Source organism: Camellia sinensis, chromosome 4, assembly GCF_055761805.1.
Source record: "Camellia sinensis isolate YWXY chromosome 4, ASM5576180v1, whole genome shotgun sequence".
Lineage (NCBI taxonomy): Eukaryota > Viridiplantae > Streptophyta > Magnoliopsida > Ericales > Theaceae > Camellia > Camellia sinensis.
This window is the reverse complement of record NC_138964.1, coordinates 12372820-12385666: the sequence shown is the minus strand read 5'-3', so window position 1 is coordinate 12385666 and position 12847 is coordinate 12372820. Positions and strand designations below refer to the sequence as shown.

The 12847-nt window shown below is 38.9% G+C and overlaps 1 protein-coding gene across 1 annotated transcript; it reads left to right on the top strand.

The window, feature by feature from the left end:
- The first annotated feature begins 9605 nt into the window (after window positions 1-9605).
- On the top strand, window positions 9606-11873 carry LOC145823587 (uncharacterized). The gene is made up of 5 exons (XM_082923072.1): window positions 9606-9891; window positions 9943-10149; window positions 10695-10827; window positions 11460-11526; window positions 11571-11873. Exons 1-5 carry the CDS (start codon window positions 9606-9608, stop codon window positions 11871-11873), a joined length of 996 nt encoding a protein of 331 aa, XP_082779198.1.
- The last annotated feature ends 974 nt before the right edge of the window (window positions 11874-12847 follow it).

The following is a 12847-nucleotide window of genomic DNA, read 5'->3' as shown; positions in this document are numbered from 1 at the left end:
TGGTTGTTATCATCTCGGCTTACCTAAAGAAGTCGGTAGTTGCGAAATAAGGCTGCCAGCCTGATGACTTCCTTTGCGTATGCCGACATCCTTTCATCTCGGGTTGCAAACTCTCCTGTTGTTTGATTTACTATAAGTTGTGAATCACAAAAATTATTACCTCATCTGCTTCTGCTACCACTGCTAGCTTTAGTCCTGCAATCAGTGCTTCGTATTCTGCCTTATTGTTTGAGGCCTTGAACCCCAATCGAATAGACTGTTCTAATATCTCCCCATCAGGAGATATCAACACTACTCCTGCCCTTGCTCCTTGCCGGTTTGAACTCCCATCGACAAACAGGTGAAAGGAGTCGTCGATGTAAATGCTGCAGGGTCTGAATTTTTCCTGTTCTTTTGCCCTTGGCTGGGCTTCTCCTTGTTTGCTTGGACATCGTTTATCTTGGCTCAATAGAGCCTGATGTTTGATGGATTCTGGCATGAATTCGGCCACGAAGTCGGCCAAAACTTGGTCTTTAATTGCTGTTCTAGGCCTGAACTCCAGGTCGTACTGGCTCAAGGCCACTGCCCATCTTGCTATTCTTTCTGTTAAGTCTCCTTGTTGTAACAAGGACTTCAATGGGTGCTCAGTTAGCACTATAATCTTGTGCGCTTGAAAGTAATGGTTCAGCTTTTTTGAAGCCATTACTAAGGCCAGCATTAATTTCTCTAGTGGTAGGTACCTTGTTTCTGCATCGGCTAGGGTTTTGCTTACATAATAAACAGCCTTTTGCTCCCCTTTTTCCTCTCGGATTAGCACTGCACTTACTGCGTGTTCTGAAACTGCCAAATACAAAAACAGTTCTTCTCCAGGTTCAGGTGTTGATAGGACTGGAGCCGTGGTCAGATACTTTTTTAGGTCGGCCAAAGCGGCTTCACATTCCTCAGTCCATAGGAAGTCCGTGGCCTTCTTCACCAGGTTGAAGAAGAGTTTACATTTGTCTGAGCTTCGGCTGATGAACCTGTTTAGGGCTGCGGCCCTTCCAGTTAGCATCTGCACCTGTTTTGCCGATGTCGAACTCTTCAACTCTAGGATGGCCTTGATTTTGATCTGGGCTGGCCTCAATGCCCTTTCTTGTTACCAGGTACCCCAGAAACTTACCTGATCCAACCCCAAATGTGCACTTTGATGCGTTGAGTCGGAGCCGGTATGTTTTGAGTATATCAAAGACCTCTTTTAGGTCGGCAAGATGACCTTTAGGTTCCTTGGTCTTCATGACCATGTCGTCGATGTAGACTTTTACTGTTTGGCCAATCAGGTTTTTGAACATCTTGGTTACTAACCTTTGGTAAGTTGCTCCTGCGTTTTTCAACCCAAAAGGCATTACCTTGTAACAATACAGCCCTTTCGGGGTGATAAACGCTGTCTTTTCCTCGTCTGGAGGGTACATGGTTATCTGGTGGTATCCTCTGTAAGCGTCCAGGAAGCTCATCCTTCCATGTCCAGACGTGGCATCTACCAACTGGTTAATCTTGGGTAGAGGAAAGCTATCTTTGGGACAAGCTTTGTTCAGGCTTGTAAAATCTACGCAGACCCTCCATTTACCGTTCTTCTTCTTTACCACTACTGTGTTGGATAGCCATGTCGGGTAATGAACTTCTCAGATTGCCCTGGCCTCCAGAAGTCTGTCCACTTCTTCCTCTACTGCTTTGACGTGCATCAACGTCGGTCTTCTAGCTCATTGAATCACAGGTTTTGCCGATCTGTCGACATTCAGTCTGTGGCAAGTGACCTCGGGGTCGATGCCAGGCATTTCGTAAGGTGTTCAGGCGAACACCTCAATGTTGGCTCTTAGAAAAGTCTCCAACTCTTTTTCCTCTTTTTCGGCTAAGCCCGAGCTGAGAAGAAAGAAGCGTTTTTCATCCCCATCCTGGACGAGGATTTTCTTCAGTGCCTCTTCGCTTTTCTCGGCTGGTTCTTTGCCGACGTCTTCTAGGACTTCCACGTCCTCATCTTCAATTTCTGCCTTTTCTGGTTCTCGAATGTTGCAGGTGGATTTCATTGCTGCCATGGAGCAATTCTTTACCTATAGTTGATCTCCTCTAACTTCTTCAACCCCATGCTCTGTTGGGAACCGCAGTAGTTGATGCAATGTTGAGGGAACTGCCCCCATTGCATGCAACCATGGCCTTCCCAAGATGATGTTGTATGGCGAAGGTGTGTCAATCACCATGAATTCTGTCCTGATCTTCTTAGTGCCAGCTTGCACTTCCAAGCTTGTTGCACCCAGTGGCCACGTCGGCGTTCCATTGAAGCCGACCATCGGGCCATTGGATTGCTCCAAGTCATCAGGATGAAGGCCTAGCTCTTTGTAATATCTAACATACATGATGTCGCAAGAGCTGCCTTGATCAATCAGGATGCGTTTCACCTGGCACTCCCCAACCTGGAGGGATACTACCAAGGCATCATTATGTGGATGTTGGACCATCTCTAGGTCGGCTTCAGTAAAGGCTATCGTCTATCCCTGGCATTCTTCAAGCCGAGGTCTTTTATGTCCGACTTGGTTCACGTGCTATAGGTGTTTTACCCTCTGAGTCTCCCCTCGTATGTCGTTTTTGTTCATCTTTGAGTGAATTACATTGACCACCCGTGGTCTTCATAACTGTGGTTGCTGAGCTGGGGGAGGCGGAGCTGCTGGTGCTTGAGGCAATCTTGCCTGTTCTTCTCTAGTCCTGGCCTCAACAACAAGGTCCCTCAGAGGTCCTTGCCTTACCAAGTCTTCTAAGTGGGCTTTTAGGGCTCTGCAGCCTTGAGTTAGGTGCCCTTCTTCATTGTGGTAAGCACAATGCCTACCGATGTTTCTTTTCATAAATTCCCCTGGTGTTCTTGTCAGTCCTCTGAAATAGAGTTGGTTTCGTATTTGATCCAAGACTTTGTGGATTGGGACTCGGAATATAGTCGTTATTGCCTGTTTAGCCCTCAGTTCCGTTTCTTGTTTGGTCGGTCCATTGTTACCTCGGCTTCGCTTCGGCAAGCCGTTTCCTTTCTCCTACTTTGTTTCTTTATTTCCCGACGCATCCTCCTCGGCTCTGGCGTATTTCTCGATTCTTACCATGAGTTCTTCCATGCTTTTTGGCAATGTCTTTGCCAAAGACTTCCGTAGTGGGTAGTTATCTTTCTGGCCGTTCTTGAAAGACACGACTGCTACCTCTTGGTTGCATTTGGGTATTCGATTGAACACCTCGTAGTACCTTTTTGCGTAGGTCCTAAGGCCCTCATCCTTGGTGATTTTTAAAGCCATCAGTGTGTCGTCCCTCAAGGGCTGTAGTTTATTTGTCACAAACCTGGGCACAAACATTTCGGCCAGGCCTTCCCAAGTCTTTACGCTTCCCTTCGGTAGTTTATGGAACCAATCTGATGCAATTTCCCCAAAAGATGAGGGGAATACTTTGCAGAGCAACGGCTCGTTTCCACTATATAATGCCATTGAATTCAGGTATAGTCCAACGTGAAAGTTGGGATCCGACTTACCATCATATATTTGGAACCTCAGCATACTAAATCTCTTTGGTGCTTCAAATTTGTCCAGTTCCACCGAGAATGGTGTCTTCGGCTTAACCGGGGAAGTTACCTCGGCTTTAGAATTCTGTTGTTTCCTTTTGAGGTAATCTCTCAAGTCTTCTTTACTCCTCCCTGGAGCTCGGCTGTCTTTGGACTTCAATCTTTTCGGCACACTACTTTCGGCCTCGTGGTGAGCTCGTTTTGATCTTTCTCCATGGGTTGTGTCAAAGCAAAGCGCCTGCCTTTGAACATGCCGATGTTCCTTGGGCTCTGGGTCCTTCGTGTGATACGTCCTTCGGGACTCCTCTCGTCTCGGCTCCTCTTGTCCGACTTCCCTGGAAGTTCGGTGAGAGTGCCTTCCACTCCTAGTGTGCTGAGGGGCTTCGGGGATTGTTCTTCCTCCTTTCTTCTGGGTATTAGTTGCTGGCATCGGCGTATCTTGCAGCGGGTACGATGGCTGCATGACATTGTTTTGCATCATGAAGTTGACGACCGACTGTAGGTCTGCCAAGTTGTTTGCCAATTCTCTTACTTCCTCATCCCTCCGTAGGCACCTATCCCTCTATACCTTAAGGCTATCTTCGTTATAGTACTTGCCTTGGTCTGTCCTCTTCGAAGTGTCGCCCTCCTGACCGACGTCTTTCTCTCCGTGGCCCTGGTCATGAGTTTCTGTATTGTGGTCGTCTCCTTTAACGTCAAGGTCAATTAGTCTGCCACTCCCAAGAGGAGTGTCACTCCCATTGTTTTCCTTCTGTCCATTACTGGCCATCTATTCTTCTAAGTTCCCACAGACGGCGCCAAATTGTGTAGGTGATTTTCTGACCACACTGCCCGCTTAGTAATCAGCTAGAGAGCACGGACAGAATAGATAGCTTCAGCTAACCTGTAACAGAAAGAAAAGGCTCCGGCAGTGGCTCTTCCACCCGGGGGTACTCCGACGATCAAGTCATTATATCTCTCAAAGATAATCAAGTGCTAAACTCACTGCTCAAAGCATAAAATTGCGTACCTTAGACCCACGGGGGTGCCTCTCTTTTATAATTACCTCAATCCTAATCTAAATAGAAGCCTGACTTCTATGGATTCCTGTTCAGTACTTACTTTGGACTCCTTCAGAGATAAAGATAAACTCCCTAAGAGCTTTATCCTTATCTTGGCTAAATCTCCTCTTTATCCTAGGACTCTGGTCCCTTATTCGCTTATCTCGGATTCCGATATCTTCGGAGATAACTTCGGCCTTGCCGAGATCACCTCGGCGTCTCGACCAGGACATGTGGCACCTCAGCTGACACGTCGGCGTCACCTTGCCACGTGTTGGTACTCAGAAAATATATCCCCACAATTATTATTCTTATGATGTTATTTTTTTTACGAAAATGACTGGTGGCTCAAAAAAAGTGGCCCGATTTTGGCTCGAATTCGAATTCAAAGACAGAGACAGAGGAGAAAGAGGGAGAGAAGAGAGGAAGAAGAGAGGAGAAGAGAAAGAGGAGGAGAGAGGGAGAAAGAGAGAGGAGGAGAGGAGATCGTCGTAGCACCACCGCCGTCGCCTCACCGCCGCCGATCGTCGCAGCATCAGAGATCGTCGCAGCACCATCGCCTTCGCCTCTGGCCCCGCCTCCGCCTCCTCCTCTCCTTGTGATTATGCCCCCTCCAGTCCTCCTCCTTCCTCCTCCTCCTCCTCCTCCTCATTCCTTCTCTTCTCCTTCTCTTCTTCTCCACCCTTCTTCTTCTTCTTCCTTTTGCAACGAAAACATAGGAAAAAAAAAAAAGACACCAAAACAACGTCGTTTTGGTGTCGAGCCAAATTTGAGTCAAACTCTTTCGAGCTACGTAACGGGGTCGTTTTTTTTTAAATTGCTCACTAAGAGAATATCAAACAGAGTGGTCCAGCAAAGTGCCCAATAATACATCCGAAACATAGTACATAATAGAGTATCCAAATTGAGTGGCTAACAAGTGTGGCTAATAGAATATCTTACCATTATATTGAAGCAAAGATCTAACCATCCAAAGTGTTTGGATAGAGTGTCCCAATATAGAAAATGCAACCAACAACTATGCCACGTGTCCAAATTCTCACATAAGTGTACCACCATGTAAAAATGGTAGCTCTACATGCCACTTTGGTTGTGACTCATATTTAAATAAAATAAATAAAAATAAACGGATGCTTATCTGTTTTTTCTCTTTTTAATTATTTAATTATTTTTATTTTATTTAATAGCTTAGTTGCTATCTCAAAAAAATATATAAAATGTTTTTGAACAAGGCAAATGTTGAGAGGATTTAATGTTTGATCAATATTTTTATGATAAATTATAATCACTTCTTCTAAACTTTGAGAAAAATGCAATTAGTTTTATAAGTTTAACATAATTATATTGATATTCTTTTTTATAAGGTTAAAGCGATTGAAACTATTACTGATAATGGGTAGACAATGAAATAAATAAAGTTAAATATATAATTTAATAGAAAATAGTTCACAACATCGTTTTTTATTTTTTATTTTTAAAAATCTATAATACTTGTGAATTACTGATGAAAAAAGATTCAAAGTATTATGTGAATTAAAATTTTGAGTGAGGCTAAAGTGAGTATAATTTTTTTCCAAATCTAAAGGCAAAAGTGAGTACAATTTACCCATATTTTTTTATTATTTAAAAAAAAATAGTTTGTTTTTATTTAAAAAATTAAAAAGATATATTATTTGTAAAGAGAAATGATTCATTAATTTAAATTTGAAACTCTAATGATGGCACTAATGATGTGACATGAACAAAAAAAAAAATAATAAGACACATACACCAAATTATTCATGAGTGGGGCCCACTGCAATATAAGTAAAACTCTCATTAAAACTCTAATTTTAGTGCTCTTAAATATTTTTAATTTGTAAAATATATAATGAAATATAAAGAAAAAACTATATTTGATAAGTCGTGAGATAGCGGTCAGCAGTGGAGTTGTTAGAGCATCCACAATGGACACACTAAGTTGTGTGTTAGTGTCAGGTGTCAACTTTTGGCTGGCTGAGGGTATTGTTTAGTGTTGCAGTGGATGGGTTAACGTGTGTGTTAACTTGTTTGTTATCTGCAGCGATGGTTTTAGCTAGCGGAGGAGAGTGTGTTTGTGTTCTTACGGGTTGATCGGCCGATTGACTGGTCAACGACAAATTTTTTTTTACTTGTTGGGTTTTTTTTTTGGACTTGAAATCTAATTTTGGGCTTGAAATTTTGGATTAAACTAAATTGTTTATTTATTTTATTTATTATGTACACACACACACACACACACACATATATATATATATATATATATTTAACACATCTCTTAACCCATCCCTTAACACATCCATTGTACCATCACTCACTCTCTAAAATTAACAAACTCTTAACACATCTTAACAAACATTTTTAGGCCCTACTTCTATTACTTTTTGTCATATAATACACACCTTAATACACTTTTTTAGCCATCTCATTGTAGATGCCCTTAGAGGTGGTAGTCGGTGACCTATAGTCAGAGGTGATGTGGAGAACAGTAAGGGCCTCAAGGTTTTGTAAGGCCTTACACTAAGATAAGAAAATAACATTTTATTTTAGCAGGTCTATGAAAAATTGAGACATTCAATAATATGAATTTTTAATTTTTTTGAGAGGGTGTTTAGCTATGGGATTAAGGTCTCGTTTGGGATACATACGTTTTAGTTTAAAAGTTAAAAAATTATTGAAAAAATTAAAAAGTATATAATCTATACCAAAAAATCAAAGATTCGCTTTTTTATTTTTTATTTTTTGCACATCTTTTCATAAAAAATAAAAAAGTAATTCCAAATATACTAGTTTTTTATCTCATATTTTAGCCAAAAAGTCAAAAAATTATTAAAATAGTCTGTTCCCAAACAAGGCCTAGGGCTCTATTTGGGAACAAAGGTTGGGGCTAAAATGATTAATAAATACAAAAAAAATGTTAAAATAATCAATGAAACAAAATGTCACATTTTACATATCAATCAATCACTTTTTTTTCTCACAACTATTTATTCAATTATAAAAAAATTCACAAATTATCTCAAACAAAACTTTTTTTCATCGCATAAAATAGTTGAAAAGCTAATAAAATAATCAAGTTCCCAAATGAGGCCTAAGTACCTTAATAATTCAGTCACCTCTATTGAAAATTAGAAGAAAAAAAAATTCTAAAAACCAATTTAGTGAAAAAAATAATAGTTAAAAAAATGAATTCTTATTAATAAATCCATTTTAGAGTTGTTATAACCCATTAGGTCTACAAAGGAATATTATAACCTGATTAGTCACATATACTTTTCTTTTTATTCCATAAAGTCCATTTTACTAATTTTATATTTTTACCTGGACTATTATACCCATATATATATATATATATATATATATATACTGTGTTAATACATAACATGTTCCCTGTTTTTTCGTTGATTTAATTTTGACAATTTCTATCTTTACGCTTTTCATCATCATTCTAATTTAGATGGATACGTTTCTATCTTGCATGCTCGTTCTGAGGCTTTGATGAGTTAGGGTTTCATTGTTGCTGTTGTAGTCTGGTTTGGTGATTTTCAAGTGAAGACGACGAATTTGAAGGTGTTCGGTTGTCACATTTTCTAGAGTATAACTACTTCAAAGCAGTTGTTTTCAAGTTACTAGACGATTGTAGGATTGCATGATTAAGGTTAGTATCATTTTGGTTATGAATACATGTTCACTTTATGTTTTGATTTGTATGATGGATCAGATGCTTTGTTTTTTGATTGATATGGATCGAATGCTCTGTTTTTTCAATTATATGCATCATACGTTGGTCTTATGGAGGGGAGGTCATTCAGATTATGTGAAGAATGTGTAGTGCTCATTTTACTTTGATGTATCCATAATGAGGCTCTGTGTGGGTGATATAATTTAGAGTATATGTATCAATGTGAATGTTTACATCTTGTTGAAATTATGTGAAGAATGTAGATGTTCTTATTTTACTTTGATGTTTACCTAATAAGGCTCTGTGCGGGTGATATAATTCAGAGTATATGGATCAATATGAATGTTTACATCCTGGTCCTGTGGAGGGGAGGTCATCAGATTAGTGATGAATGTGGATGTTCTATAATTCAGAGTATATGAAACAATGTGAATGTTTACATCGTGTTAATATTATGTGAAGAATGTGGATGTTCTCATTTTACTTTGATGTATCCATAATGAGGCTCTGTGTGGGTGATGTAATTCAGAGTATGTGTATCAATGTTAATGTTTACATCGTGTTAATATTACGTGAAGAATGTGGATGTTCTCACTTTACTTTGATGTTTGCTTTATGAGGCTCTGTGTGGGTGATATAATTCAGAGTATATGTATCAATGTAAATATTCACATCTTGTTAATGTGAATTATGGATTTAACATTTGAACTGTACATGTAGTCATTTAATTTTTGCACAATGTGAATTTTCATATCGTTTTGGACTATTGTTGATTGTTGTATTGTTGTGTTTTTATAGGAGATGGATACATTTATGATGTTGGTGTGTACATATGGTTGCAGTACAACTGTAATAAATGTTGCCCGTGCATTGTGTTATTCGCGTTTGGTGGACTGTTTGTGTGAAAAAATGGGGTGAGTTGTCTGCTGGTTCTATTTCATTATTCTATCAGTTATCGGGGATTAATAGGTGTGATTTGGACAATGAGGAAGAATGTCAGAACATGTTACTGCTTGCGAAATCAATGGGGGTACAACATGTAAAAATTGTTGTTGAGTTGAAAAGTGATATTGGTCAGTCAAGTAGCTCGGGATCGCTGCGTGTAGGGGTTGAGGAAGAAATTAATGCACTACGGAGATTTTGCCACCATAAGGAGAAGGTGTTGTTGTCAGCCCCTTGGGCAAATGGTATTACGCATGTGGGATAACGGTTTGTTGGAGGTGCACAAGAATTTCGTGATGTTTTATGTAAGTATGCCATCCAATGTGGGTTTCAGTTTACGTATGTCAAGAACGAGACAACAAGAGTTACTGCTGTGTGTGCGATGCGTGAAGAGAGAGGCTGTTTGTGGGTTATACATTGTAGAGCACAACGAGCAAATGGTTTTTTCTACATCAAGAGGTTTAATGATGTGGATAGTTGTGGTACGGATGTCCGAACATCGAAGAATCTGCGAGTTAGTTTGGATTTGGTGTCGAGTACCATATCTGAAATTGTGAGGGACAAGCCGTTGACTCGGCTGTGTGAGGTGGTGACTATTTTGAAAAGGGATTATGGGCTAGATGTGAGTTACCATATGGTATGGTTGGGCGTGGAGAAAGCAAAGGCTGGTATTCATGGAGATCACTCATTATCATTTGACTAGCTGCGGTGGTATTCAGATGCTGTGATGCGTTACAATCCGTGGAGTTATGTCAATATTGACTATGATGCGAGTAGTCAAAAGTTTTGTCGTTCCTTTGTGTCATTCGCTGCAAGTATTTCTGGGTTCAATTCTTGTCAACCTTTATTATTCCTGGATGGAACATTCCTCAAAGGAAAGTACAAAGGTCAGCTACTTGCGGCAACAGTGAAAGATGGAAACAATAGTTAGTATTTTTTTTAGCTGTCTATTCATGTCAATATTTACATTGAGCAGCATAGTCTGGACAAATGATAGCCGATTACACAGTGTGTTCCACATTTACACTGGTGTCAATGTTTACATCAATACACATTGATGTGAACAACAACAAATATAAGTGATTGAGAAATTATAAGTAATGTGAACATTTACATTAGTATGCTCTGATGTGAATGTTCATATCTGTGTCTACTAATGACAGTAATGTGAGCATTCACATTATTATACATTGATGTAAATGTTCACATCAGTGTATACTAATGTCAGTTTACCCATTAATGAATAGTATTGTGAATGTTCACATTATCAATGACTCAACAATCAACAATGAATTATTAATGGTTGTTAATGTGAATGTTCACATCATTGATGTTTACGAACCCAAAACCAAAAATAACAATAGTAATAGGGCAATGTAGATATAAACATTCACATGATCTGTTTCGTTTATATTGTTTTGTATTCACTTTGGAATATTGTGAACAGTTTTGTAATGGTGTTGTGTTGTAGGTCTATTTCCTGTTGCATTTGCGATTGTTGATTCAGAGACCACGGCCAATTGGTCATGGTTCTTGCACGAACTTGGGAAGGTTGTTGATGGTAAGCGCCAGATTACTTTTATTTCAGATCGTAATCTTGGTCTGTTAGAAGCTATGCCAAAGGTGTTCCTATCGGCTCACCACGGTTATTGCTTACAACACTTGAAGAGCAATTTAAGAGACCGGATGAAAGGAATTGATAATGGATTCAGGGATCATCTAGTAAGTAGTTTGGGTGACTGTGCTTGCGATCCAACTGTGGTAGGGTTCCATGAAAAGCTAGCAAAATTAAAAGAGGAGGGTAAACAACGAGCACATAATTTTTTCAAGGACTTGGCACTTGAGCACTGGGCAAATTCATACTTCAGGTAATAATAGTTTCCTAAAGTGTTCCATTTGTCAAGTTTAGAATAGTAGCGATGTGAATTTTCAGTTTAGAATGGTAACAATCGTCCAATTATGTTTCATGTTCAACGTGAATGATGTGAATGTTCACATCTACTAATGGTGAATGATGTGAATGATGTGAATGTTCACATCTGTTAATTTGTCAAACAGTCATGCAATGTATTACAGATGTGAATGTTGACACCTGTCATATTATGTTGTTGTTAACATTCACATCTGTCTATCATTTAAGTTAACAACATAATAAGCATATAATGTTCACATCTGTTAATGTGAATGTTCAGACCTGTTAAATTTCGTATTGTACAATGTTTGTGATATTGTGCAGGGGCATGCGTTATAGGAAGATGACATCCAATGCGGCGGAGTCATTTAATAACTGGATTAAAAAGCACGTAATCTTCCTATCACTCAAATGGTGGACACAATTCGTACTCAGTTGATGCGGCAAATGTCTGCACGGTGTGACCAAGCAAACAAATGGAATGAGCTTATTTGTCCTACATTCGAAACAATGCTTATGGATTCGTTCAATGACAGCAGGTCTTGGCAAGTTAGCAAAACCAATAAGGATGTGTTTGACGTTCATTCGATACCATTTGTTATAGTTGATGTTGCGAGGCGTACATGTTCTTTCTTCAAATGGAAAATCAACGGATTCCCATGTGACCATGCTGTAATTGCTATTCAGAAGAGCCGCTACAATCTCAATGATTGTGTGGAACATTACTTTCATGTATAGACATATCGTGCAGCCTATTCGGGTGCCATATTCCCTATACCATAGGTTAAAAAGCCGCCTTTCGATCCCACGGACTTCACTATATACCCACCAACTGTGAAAAGACCACCCGGAAGGCCGAAAAAGAATAGAATCTCATTAGGGGGTGAGAAACTGAAACAAATAAGGTAGGGGAGATGTGATAAGTTGGGAAGCCACATTCGGAAATCATGTAAGGAGCTGATATAGGGTGTAAATTTTTTATTTCGACATTGTGTTTTACATGAGATTCTTGTATTGATTGTTGAAATAAGATTGTGTTATGTTGGCACACATTGTGTTGTAATAAGATTACGTTGCTTTGGCAAACATAATAATGCATTAGTATTTGATTTGTGTTTTATTTTTAATTTTTTAAGGTACCAATCTGACATTTTTGTTGTTGTGTTTTGGATGAATACATGTTGTTAACATTTACACTTGTGTAATATAATCACATTATGTGAATAATTTCACATGGGTTGAACTTTAAACATTTTTGTGGTGTGAATATTCACATTCTTGTTACCATTGACAGCATCAAAGTAGATGATATGAACATTTACCTCAATTGAACCATTCACATCATCAACTCAGAAGATGTGAATATTCATATATGTATTACAAAATGTAATTGTCACTGTTTGTTGCTAGCAAAAATTAGATGTTCTTGTGTATATTATGATGCATGCATGGGCGTGCTGTGAATATTGACATCGTTGCTGCCATTCAAATAATCAAAAGTTACGATGTGAATATTCACATCATCAAATTATTAGCTGTGAATATTGACTTATGTGTTAAGAAATATCATATTCACACCTGTCATATTGTGTTACAATAACACTTTAAGCAATATTCACATCCATGTAGTATGGCTTTAAACATAAGAAAGTGTATGATCATTCTGTGATGTGAAAATTCACATCATGTCATGTGTTAAAAAAAAGAAAAAA

Coding starts and splice junctions, on each gene's coding strand:
- LOC145823587 (XM_082923072.1), top strand. CDS start 9,606: ATGCGTGAAGAGAGAGGCTGTTTGTGGGTTATACATTGTAGAGCACAA. Junction 9,892..9,942: donor CGTGGAGAAAGCAAAGGCTG/GTATTCATGGAG, acceptor GGTGGTATTCAG/ATGCTGTGATGCGTTACAAT. Junction 10,828..11,459: donor TCAGATCGTAATCTTGGTCT/GTTAGAAGCTAT, acceptor GATATTGTGCAG/GGGCATGCGTTATAGGAAGA.